General features: G+C 34.6%; 2 protein-coding genes across 5 annotated transcripts in view; both read left to right on the top strand.

Moving 5' to 3' along the window:
* Positions 1 to 12454, top strand: part of LOC140757540 (glutathione hydrolase 1 proenzyme) — a 46843-nt gene that overhangs the window by 27296 nt on the left and 7093 nt on the right. For all 4 annotated transcript variants that reach the window (XM_073093296.1, XM_073093295.1, XM_073093294.1 and 1 more), the window contains 3 exons: positions 6153 to 6373; positions 10797 to 10986; positions 12033 to 12236. In XM_073093296.1, coding sequence (XP_072949397.1) covers positions 6153 to 6373; positions 10797 to 10986; positions 12033 to 12236 — 615 coding nt within the window. The remainder of the gene's footprint in view (positions 1 to 6152; positions 6374 to 10796; positions 10987 to 12032; positions 12237 to 12454) is intronic.
* Positions 39 to 409, top strand: LOC140757542 (nuclear protein 1). The gene has a single exon (XM_073093297.1). It carries the CDS (start codon positions 137 to 139, stop codon positions 338 to 340), a length of 204 nt encoding a protein of 67 aa, XP_072949398.1. The 5' UTR covers positions 39 to 136; the 3' UTR covers positions 341 to 409.

Below are 12454 nucleotides of genomic sequence, written 5' to 3'. Positions count from 1 at the left end.
CTGACGTGTCGACGCTGGCTATATAAGCAGAGCCCGCATAAACCGCGCATCATTTGTGAAACAAAAATTGACAGACGTTGTCACACCGACAAATTACCTGTGTTTTAATATCCAAAACCAAAAACCCTTCGTAAATATGTCCGAAGCCTTCTTTGACGAGTACGACTACTACAACTTTGACCACGACAAGCACATCTTCTCGGGGCACAGCGGCAAGCAACGCACCAAAAAGGAGGTGAGCGAGCACACCAATCACTTCGACCCGTCCGGCCATTCCAGAAAGATCGTTACGAAGCTGATCAACACTGAGAACAACAAAAAAGCAGCGAACAAACATTAAATGGATCTATAAGGAACAGACGACTATGGCTTGTAAAAGGAACGTCGATATGCCGAGCGAAAGGAGGACGTTATGGCGAATACCTGAGGAGACCTCGGGGCGCTGCTCGTCACAGAGATCAATGGAACACCCAAGGCGGTTCCTGCTGACGCAGAGCTTCTACTTCGCACATCACATGAGCGTCAGAGCTCGGTGCCGAGCGAGGCCGCCGCGACAGAAGTAATCTGCACCGGCGCTCACCGGTGAATATCTATTTTGGATTCAACATCGTTCCAATGACTGATCTCAACCCGAAGGAGCTTGTTGTAAAGCTCCAAATTTCTGTGTTACTAATTTCTAGTTAGAATAGATTATTACGTTATTCCTGTATCCCTGGCGGTACCTAAACGACTGTAATAATTTTAAGTTAATAAAAGAAATTCTATGTTATGCGTTTGTTTCATTCAATCCAATGTTATTGTTTGTGAAGCGGAAAATAGGTAGGTAATCGGAGGCGAGGCGAGGCGAGGTCGTCGGTCCGCTGTAGACACCTACGCCAGTGTTCGTGTTTATACACAAAAACAACCTTGGAGCAAAGCGGTCTGCGCCGACTCGGGACTGACCTTGCTCGCTATTATCAATATCTTTGCCGCGGCCACAGATGCGCGAACAAAACAGTAACACACCCATTTCTCACACTTTAGCTATTGATTCAATCAAATTCATAACCTTTCCTAACATTTTCATAACACTGTCAAATTATTTTTTTACATATTTTATTAGATCCTGATGATAACAAAACATTATTTATTTACCTTTTGGATTCTCATAATGATAAATTTGAGGCTATACAGTGAATGTCAAGTAATATTCAATTTAAATATGTACAGCTAGCTATTAATGTGGATAAATTGTATTCAAAACATGTTTGATTACATATTAATGAAGCATGGAATTAAATTACTTCAATAATAACATTACCTACATCTACAATACTCATCATGGGTTCTCTGTAGCCATACCCAGAGTATAACTATACCCACATATAGTTGTACTCTAATACTTAATGCATAACTTAAGTATACCATATAATATACATTATACTGTATAAAATGAAATATATATTCATTCAAAGGTAACTCTTCAATCCATATTTCTACGGTTATACATACGTATTTTTAATTGATTAACCAAAATATAACTACTTGGATCGAATAAATACCTACGACAAAATTCTGCGTAGAAAAAGTAGAAGTCAACTAGACACCAACTGCGTAAAACGAGCAAATTTTTTTGCTTGTTTCCAGTCTATATGTTATCTTGGTATGTTTTGGTAACTGGTTTGTCATGTGACAACTGTTTAATTTATTCTAGAGTATGTACATTAATTCTGATTTGGAATTTCTTCATATTAATCTACTTCCTTCTTGCGCATTTTATTTTTACGAAGATGTATATCTTCTTTATGTCTATCAATAAATTAATTGCATGGATTTATGTATCTTGGTTTTCAATAAAGTATGAGGCTTATTCGCAGTTCTACGGGCCTTACGTAGGAAGTATTTCTATGCTAGCATTACGTAGATGTTTATTTATAAATTGGAAGGAGTAAACGAGAATTAGGTGAAGGAAAACAAAAAAAAAAGATAGATAGATGACGGCTTAATTAAAAGGCATTAAAACAGTTAGTCCAAAGTGAAAATATTTTTGTTTAATGTAAATTTCTGTAAGATATCTTATTGTTTTTCAAAAAAACCATCTTGTAAAAAATCACCCCTTCAGGGACCTACATTCGTGATAATGTACTTCTGTGATCATTGTAGTTGAATTTAAAACAGCAAATTTGATTTTGAGGTTGATAATTAAAAACACAATAAGTAATAATTACTTATAGCTACTGTTCACAGAACAATTGAGTACCTACTCAATTGTTCTGTGTATTAAACTGCTATGTTCATCCGAAATATCTGTATTCATTAAAAGCTTTTCCAGTTTTTGTCGTGATTTCGGTCGACATATACAATCGTTACTTCCAGTAGGTAAATGTAATAAAATCGCTACGGGAAACTACATTATGAATAAAGGTACAAGCATATATACCGTCAACAAGAAACAAGGCATATTTATAACTAAGACCTACTTATCATGTGATTAGTGGCTCAAACCAGACGTGACATTAATAGATTAAAAAAACAAATACAAATAATAAGTAAAAAACCTAAACAAGACCACATTATGATAACGTTTATATATAAAAATATAATCGCTACAATGACATTTTAGGTCGAGTAGAGTCAGTAGCTGATTTGCAATTTATAAATGGTAAATAAACACAATAGGTATCTTACTCGGCAATTATTATTTACAAGTTAAGATAAACTTAGTGTCTTCGTGACACGAAGCCACCTATAGATAGAACCGAACGACTCTGTAAATAATATAATTGATGTAGGTAATGACATACCCACGTAATGAGATTCATTTGAATTGACCCCTTTTTCTTTCATGCGCGAAAGAATTAATCACTTAGCTTGCATATTAATGCATACATATACTTTTTAGAAGTATTACAAGTAAATAAACAGGCAATCTACTTAATATATGTGTTGACTGTAAATAATAGTACATACTAGTATTATCCAGTCTCGTTAACTTTTGAGAATAAAGTTAAAAGTCTACTTGAATTTAATTTACCGTATTTTTTATCACAGAAAATAAAGAATTTGCTAGCACCTTCGTAGTCGAAAACTGTATCTGTATACTTTTCAATTATTTTGGTTGTACATCGCAATATAGAATCATTTGTCATTAAGGCCCATTACAATTTTTACCAAGTTTAAAACAATTGATCGTAAACATTATTATCTAAATAAATACCTGAGTACTTAATTTACTGTATTTGTTATTTATCAATACAAAAACAAACAATCAATATCAATTATTGATAAAGTGGATAAGGTTTTGAGGCCGATTGGATACCGGAATACAGATATTTGTTGTTCAAAACTAGGAAATAAATATTATGTGTGTACCTATAAGTAAACAAAGACAAAAATAGTTCAAATTTTCTTCTTTTATTTGTTAACCAGCTTCCTTTTATTTTTTGTTATCAATAAACATAGGTACTAAAATTTTCTGTTAACATTATATACGAATTTTGACTTCTAGGCGAACTCTACTACCATGAAATTTAAATTTATAATTGTTTAAAATATAGTGACTGATTAAGACAATCCTAAAAGGCAAATTGTGCGTTTTTAAAATTACAAAATGTTACTTGCACTTACAGGCCACATATTAAGTACTTAGTTATTGCTACCTACATTTCAGTGTTTTGCAAAGCAATCACAATACACACACATACGTATACCAACGAGTGTGTTGTTTTTGTCAATGATTGCAGATTAGTAACATAATGGAATGGAACGTGTTGTAACATTCGAGAAAATCCTAGTACTATCCACGCGAACGAAAGCTTTAAGGACGGATTTTAGCACTCTATGAATTCATAAATCATAATCTAACCGGTTCTTGAATTTATCACCTAGATGTTTACTTACATTGCTCATCGTGCATTAACATTTGGCTACTTTTTATCCGGAAATATGTATAAGATCTATAAGAACGTTGTTAATACCTACCTGCACTTAGTAAGCACCTATAAATAAAATTCGATAACGTTTAACTTTGAAAAATTAATAGCATTTTAGTTCCGATTAATTTAATCTAAGATCGTGAACTTAATGGATATGTGTAGATTATAATGATCATGCGTGGTTAAGATTTAGCTTACTGAGGTTCATGTTAACCAAGCTACAGTTATAAAATTATTGTACCTATCTATCATTAACCCTATACTTGGCAGAGAATTTTATCCTAAAAAAATTATACTTTTGCTACTTCCCTGCGTTAATTGGGTTATAAGGATATTAGGAAAAATAAAATAAAAAATCTCTGAATTTCAGTTTTCAGAATATAGTATGTGTCTTTAAGTGCACACTGCCAGGTTCACGAGAGAAAAAATATGTGTCTTTAAATGCACACCGCCAAGTACTCACTAAACTAAGAAATAATTAAAAAATATAAAAAATATCATACGTTTTGAAAATACTAAAGATAAAAGTCTCGGAAGTTATGACATGTCAACAAGTTTTGAGATATTTTAGTTGAGTTGAGAGATTAGAAGACCTCCTCCCAAAAAAACACAGTTCCCACATAAAGCGACTCGAAACTTTTTGAGTGGCAATAATTTTTGTTTACCGCTGTTCCCATGACGAAACAGCAACCAGGAATTACAAACGAAGATGTCCAGGATCTGTGTGGACAATACTAACAATGGCCTATCACATTTGTACGCTATAAAGCGACTTGTCTGTTTAGACCTGCATCCATGTTTCCGTTAGAATGTTGTATTAAATTTGAGCATATGATTGGACTTTATTCCACTTGTTTGAAGGATGTGGTAAGAAGATATACTTTTCTGAGGCATTCCAGCTTAGTCTTCAGGGCTAGTGGCGCATCTATAGCCGACCTCAAGTGGGAATTTGGTCTTATCTGGGATTGATATTGCAGATGTTCTGGAATCATCATTATTGGAGATGTTTACATTTTTGACAGAAGACGCTATTGATTGGACAGGACTTGAGTTCAGGGACGTCTTTATGAGACCTAGACATCTGGAATTCATCTTTCTAGGGATTTGCTGGATTCTACATCCGATTTAATTACGCAATTTAGACACCAAAGCTAGAATTTTTCGGCCTCCTGACTGTACTGAAAAAAATATTGCAAGCTAAGGACTGGGAATTTAGTGGAAACGGGGAAATATTAATTTCAGTCATGAATTTAAAAAAAAAACTCTGTCTGAACTTTGTTCACCCAACTCCCTACCTTGTGTGCGGAACCTTAGTATATAGTAGCAAAGTTGGCAGTGTGCATTTAAAGACACAATATTGACAAACAGTAATACTGTATGTCGTTGGCCGTGTGCATTTTAATGCACACATAACAAAAGTCATGAATTACTATATATTCAAAACATTATATCTCAAAAAAATATCACCAAAACATTGCATAAAGCTTGCAGAAAGTAAGATTATATAAATTTCGTATATATAACTTAATTTCATTCAGATAAAATAAGATTCTTAGAGAGCGTTGCGCAGGCGCTGAATGACGGCTCGCTATTTTGTTTACCATTTACAATGTGTGAACGAGACCAATATTGATTTCATTTTCTGACATAAAGAAACGTTTGCTAATTCGCTTTCAGTTATTATTAGTAAGATTCGATGTCGCATTATCCGAAAAAAAAAATCTGATTCTAATGTGCATTTAAGTGCACAATGTCAAGTATAGGGTTAAGATCATGAGGACAATGACCGTGATTTCTTGAGATCACATATACCTATATGTACCATACCAGTAAATAAACAATTTGTTGTACCTAAGCGATATTTGTAAATAAACGTTCAGATAAAATTATCTAACATCTTGTTCTCAAAACGCAAATCTTGGCAGCAATATCCAAAATTGTTGCCATGTCTCCTATTAGAACGGCAATTAGTTAATCAGTTTTGCTGATGTTCTAATATAAACTAAAAAAGAATTTACACTTTACTCTTACTCTCTTTACACTTACAATTTTAATGTTATAATCATAGACATAGAAAATGGAAATATTAGAAAATTTTCGCATCAATTTGCCTTCGGACTATCAACGGACTATAAATATTATTTTTTACAAGGCAATTTCATAGCAAGGCTATATGATAAATTCATCTGTGAAATCAGAAAAAGGGAAAAGATTTAATGACCAAATAAGTTTTTCTAGGCACATCTTGTCAAAGGATGGGTCAGCGGTAGACGCTGCCATCGCGGTCATGTTCTGCAACAGCCTGCTCAACCAGCAAAGCATGGGGATCGGAGGGGGGTTCTTCATGACCGTCTACATCAAAGAGGAACAGAAGGCATACACTGTCATCGCGAGAGAGAAAGCCCCGGGAGCAGCTACGGAAGACATGTTCCATGGCAGCTTCGACAAAGCTTCGAAAAGTAAGTTGTTTAAATGTATTTTAGGAGTAGCAACCTGTATAGCATGCAGTCCAACTTAATGTATTACCCAAAGCTAAAAAGAATTTTCCAATTCATTCTTGATGCAATAAACTTGCAAAGAACTTCAAAGTGTATTTTTTTACAAAACGGTCTTTCTATTTACCTGAATAAATATGACTAATAAGAAACAAATCCAGATAGACTTACACATTTATTTTAATTATAGCAACTATAGCAACCAGAGGAGAGATACCTACATCTAAAATCCCAAAAAAATGTGACAAATACGATTATTGGTCAACCATTAAATTTACCTTGTAGTCACAAATTATGTATTAAGTAAATAATACATTACGGAAATTACTATATGTATTCGGTACAACGGAAATTCTACGGACAAATGTGAAGAGTTTTTGGCACGAATCTCTCTAATCTCTCTACGCTCAATAGTCATTTCTTTAGCAAATAACCTCCCCCTGTCCATTCAACCTGTCACAATAAAAATAATGGCGTCTGGAGGACACCCTAAAATATGAAACAATTTAGGTAGTACTCAGAATAGGCCTCTTAGAACGTATATTCACTTTGCTTTTGTTTTAACAAACATCTCTACCTGATGGTACCTGACCGCTACCGTTCATCTATTAATTGAAGGACCGAACTCCTGCCTAAAGTCGGCCACAGAAGATGAAATAAATAAATAAAATAAATGTATCTCCCTTCAATACAGAATATAGCACGGTTGTTATAAGACAGGAGTAGCCAATCTTTATTCTTGATATTTTAGGAAACGTTGGCACTATTCAGCACCGAAATATAGGTGCAGACGCGACATTTACCACAAATTATTCAGTGTCTATTTATGCCGTGTGACCTAGAATAGCGCCAATCCGTCCCTTCCCACAGTTATAATAGGAAGCGACTAAGGAATTATACCTAGAAGCTTCAGTAGCGTCGTCCTGAGATGCTAAATCATACAAATTCAGATATCATATAGAAAGAATAAAGTGTGGAAGTAATTTTTGTGTACCGTGTTATTGTAGGTGGTACATAATTGATATTCGTAAACAAGTTCAGAATGAGGAAAATTATTGCTGAATTGTTATATATCTACTTACTCTACTTACTTAAGCCTGCATTTAGTGCTTGACGCTTGCTAAATATGATATTACCTATGTTGTAATAATGTAGTAGGAATATAGAAAAATCTGTAAATATTTCCTTTACTTATGACATTTTTTTTTTAATTTTGCCAAAGTTACGCTGTTTTTAAAATTGCTTTAAATTCGTATTTACAAACACCTATAGAGTAGTATAAATAATTGCACAAAATTCTGTGAAATTTCGTTGGTATTTTACGAAGAATTATCAACAAAATTTGAATGATTCATAATAATATAAAAATAATAGGCGAGTGTGGAACGTGAATCGGAATAGTGAGGAGAATACGTACATAAATGTTATTGTTTAAAGCTACTGATAAAGGGTGACGAATAGATAAAAAACAATGGACTAACGAAGATTACATACGTCATAATAGATTAAATTATTTATATTTAACATATTTAATGCATTACGTTTTTTATATTATTAGTTTTCCTTCATTTTTTCTGAGAATTATCTTTGTGATATTCATAGGACTTTTTAGTAAAAGGGAAAGAAACACAATTAAATTCGATACTATGTTCATATTATTATTAAGAAGAGAACAAAAAGCAATATCATAATTTCCCCGAGAATTGTGAATTGCGAACAGTCTAGAAAATTCAGTAACAAAAATATTTCACAGTCGCTCATTATTATGAATTATTGTAATTGTCGTAGAAGTAGGGTATCATGTATTTATCATCGAATTAAATTTTTCATTGTTTCACGGATACATTTGTTCAAATATAATACACCTTTATGTGATACAAAAGAAAAAATAGGTATGTATGAACAATGGCTGTTTTGTATACTGTTTTGTGAGTTTTGTAAAATTGGAACCATTGACCGCTCTAGATGATAAATTGTAAACCTCCATTTAAGTACTTCCAATTGTTAAACAACGAGCCTCTGTTCACAAAAAGACATAGCTAAGACTACGTCTACTAAAGTCTACGTCAGTAACCTTAGTATGAGTTTTTACGTTTTGACAAAAAATACTGTTTTTGTATTTGTTTACGTATTTCCCACATATTTCCAATCAGTTCTGATACAGTCCGCTAGGGGCGCTGATGTGAAATGTATGGGCAAATAACGTAAAAAAAATACAAAAACAGTCAAAACGTAAAAACTCATACTAAGGCGCTGCGCAAACGGGGACACTTTCTGTTACTGACACAGCACACCATCACAAGCAACCGTGCTCACTGTGTCCCGTGTCGGCAATCGGACACAGTTGCCGATGTCCTGTCACCGACACGGGACACCACTAGAAACCGTAGCTGTAAGAAACCGTAATTGTAAGGAAATTTGTTAATGTTGCTTGTGTCTTCAACTGACGACTGTTAGTTTCCAGTTACCGACACCGAACACTTCTTGATCGTTATGAATATAGTGTTAAGTGGAAGCAACTGGACACACGTATGCGCAGGTAGTTGAATGATTTCATACTGATTCTATAGAAATCAAATATTCATCGGTAGCTTGTGTCTGACACAAGACACAAAAGTGTCCCCGTTTGCGCAGCGCCTTAGGGTACAAGTGTGAAGTGTAAATGTAAGTAATAAAATTGAATAGAATTGTCGTTGTTATTCGTAGTTTTGTTTTTGCTTATTCACATAATAATTGGACGTCAGAATCAAGTTTTTTTTTTAAACTTTGACATATGGCCTGTACCTTGATTGATTTTGAAATCATCTGAAGCGATTTTAACAGAATTTTGATATAATCACGCATGACTGTTTTCCAAGTAGTGATATTTTTATTTTAGGGTAATTTTCAACAACACAGTTTCTGAGTAATCTCGTAATCTATAAAAAAATAATCGGTTGCCATCGACAAGCATTCCTCGTTAATTCACAAAAAACAGACAGACGATAGGTTGGGAACCTACTCGTTTAATCGGTTGCCATCGATAAACAATCCACGTCACAAAAACAAAGACTCGATAGATTGAGAACCTCTTTCATTTTAGAAGCCGATTAAAATCTGAATACTCGCTAGATCAACGAAGGATGCACATATTTGCTCGTTTAATCGGTTGCCATCGATAATCATTCCACGTCACAAAAACAAAGACGCGATAGATTGAGAACCTCTTTCATTTTAGAAGCCGATTAAAACCTGAATACTCGCTAGATCAACAAAGGATGCGTATATTTGATGACGCATGCTCATTACGCAAGCTGGCATTAAAGAATGATACAGGCAAATTCAGATTACGATTGAATACAGCTCAGCCTCCGCTAAGTACTCGTGCGAAATTTCTCTCTTAGCTTTCTCTCCAATCTGGTTCGTTAAAGAAACCTAAGAACTACACCCGTTACAAAGTTTCACTGTTTCGCTGCATTATTTATTTTAACTTTCAAATATTTGTTTTGATATAATAATTGCATCTTAGTTTGGAGTTAATTAATCTACGTGGGGTTAAATGCTTATACCATTATGTTCTAGGTAGTTATATTCAAATAACCCTTTACGGTTCGACTCCGAAGGCGTGGTAGTGCACCTATTTTTAATTGTAACAATAGTGTTATGGTCTGTTTTGTTCCGCTCTGCTACTTTTTAAATATTAAAATGTATAATATTTTTATGTGTTTAAAGTCAAAGGTCAATTTTGGTTACACATTAAGCTTAGGTTCTTGTGAATTTTTACTCAACCGGTCTCAAATAATCAAAAACCACCAATGTTGTCGCATCTAGGTTTTTTATCACTAAACATAAGTATGCTAGTCATTCTAATTTAATTGGGCAATGATTTATATAGTTGATGCAATATAAACCATCTATGACAAATAGAGGCCGAATCATAAGTGCTTGAAAAAAAATTATTAAAGTTCCAATTATGTGACGTAGGCCACAATGGACGTATGATTGGTTTCAGGTTTTGTAAACCAACATGTATGTAGAATATACATAATATGTATGTAATACATATGTAATACATACATAGTATGTATGTATTACATATGTTATCAGGTATCAACCTATGACCGCCGCAGGTTCGGGGCTTCTCTCAGAGGAAGGGGGTTTTAAACCATAGTCCACTACGCTGGCCGAGCACGAGGTGGTAAACCTCACACAGCCTTGAAAACTTTTTTTAAGAACCTTAAGCAAGTGTTCACTAATTTTTATTATATATTATTATATTATTTAATTATATTCACGATGAGTATTCAAGCGATAGTTACTACCTTACATCAGATGCATGACATTTTTTACTTCTCTTTCGACAATACACAAGATGTAAAGAATTACTAATAATTCTTCGATATTTCAGGTCCGCTGGCAGTGGCCGTGCCAGGCGAACTACGAGGTATGTGGGCGGCGTACAAGCGCTGGGGAAAACTACCCTGGGAAAGCCTCGTTAACCCCACTCTGGAGTTTTGCAAGTACGGCTATCCCGTGTCTAAATACTTATACGATGGGATAGAAAAGGCGTCGTATATCAAGAACGATCCGAACTTGCGGTAAGTGCAATACTTTATACCTGACTCTACTACAGTACATGCTCGTAAAGGATAAAATAAAAAAAAAAAAACCCACTCGGGAATCATGTGATATAGATATTACGAGTATTAACGGTAAGAAAATTTAGTTAAAATGCCACGATGGCACTTAGCACGTAATAGGGATGAAAAAGAGGAGCTTTGATCCTAATAGCAGGATAGTATATTTAGCCTCAAAGCAACTTTGTACCCTAAGTTTACTAATCTTTATTAAATTTGAAGCCGAATAACACTTCACAAAGTATGCAAGTAGCTAAACCTTATCCGATTGTGAGGACTTAAGCCATCTCATACGAGATTATTGGAGGAAACTTAAGAAACCGTCTTTAAAAACACAAAAATGAACTTCGTATCAGGAAATAGGAAAACCTTGTGACCGGATATTGCCGCAATTCGACGCGAGAATATATTATCATCTGTGGAATATTTAATGTCACGTGATAATAAAAATAATGATGTAGGTAGGCACTCTTCTTGAGCTTTATTATTGTATATTGTTATCTTGTAAAATGTATAAACTTATTTTTGTAGTCATGCATTTGTTATGGAAAAATGTGGGATAACGAATTCATATAATCGATTCCATATATAACATTTGCAAACAGAAATATTTTCAAAGCTGTAGAAACACGCTTTCTACAACAATCCCACACTAGGATTCTCTGTATTTTGGGTGCTACGAAGTACGCACACACACACACACACACACTCACACACACTCACACACACACACACACATAAAGACGAATACACAAACACCCATACCCAGATTCATCACAGCTTTAGAAAGATTACATTAAAATTGTCTTTCATTATTTAAATTAAAAAATATACATCAATCATCATCAGTGATATCATGATGATCAACAATGATAAATAATTTATCTTTGCGATTCATCATAGCAAATATAGAATGATTTTGAGCATGCATTTTGAGCAAGTCATAACAATTAGGAAAGGAATAATATCCGACACAGTGGCATTACCTGGAACAATTTATTTTCCAGAAAAACGTACTACAACACATCCCAAAGACAGTTTCATCGGCCTGGAACCATCGTGAAACCCAGCGAGGCTTTTTGCAAGACCCTGAAGATCATTGCTGAGAGAGGAGGCGACGAGCTGTATAACGGCAGCCTGGCTACGGAGTTCCTGGATGACTTGCAACGAGCCGGCAGCATCATTAGTGCTGACGATCTTAAAAACTATGAGTGAGTTTTTGTTTATAACTACTGGAGATTTGAAGATAGAACCCTCTATGGTTCGACTCCGGAGACACCACCGCCACATTTAATTCTACCTAATAACAGCAGTGCTAAGCGGCACTGTGTTTGAAGGGTGTGGTAAGAGAGATGACTTAGCCGATGCATTCCAACTTGATCCTCAGGGGTAGCAATTAGCAACGCATCTGTTGCCAGCAATGTCCATG

Source organism: Epargyreus clarus, unplaced genomic scaffold (genome assembly GCF_041222505.1).
Source record: "Epargyreus clarus isolate Ecla_fem2 unplaced genomic scaffold, WU_Ecla_fem_2.2 ptg000004l, whole genome shotgun sequence".
Lineage (NCBI taxonomy): Eukaryota > Metazoa > Arthropoda > Insecta > Lepidoptera > Hesperiidae > Epargyreus > Epargyreus clarus.
The sequence above is the reverse complement of the archived record's forward strand: the minus strand, read 5'-3'. Positions and strand labels throughout refer to the sequence as shown.

Coding starts and splice junctions, on each gene's coding strand:
- LOC140757542 (XM_073093297.1), top strand. CDS start 137: ATGTCCGAAGCCTTCTTTGACGAGTACGACTACTACAACTTTGACCAC.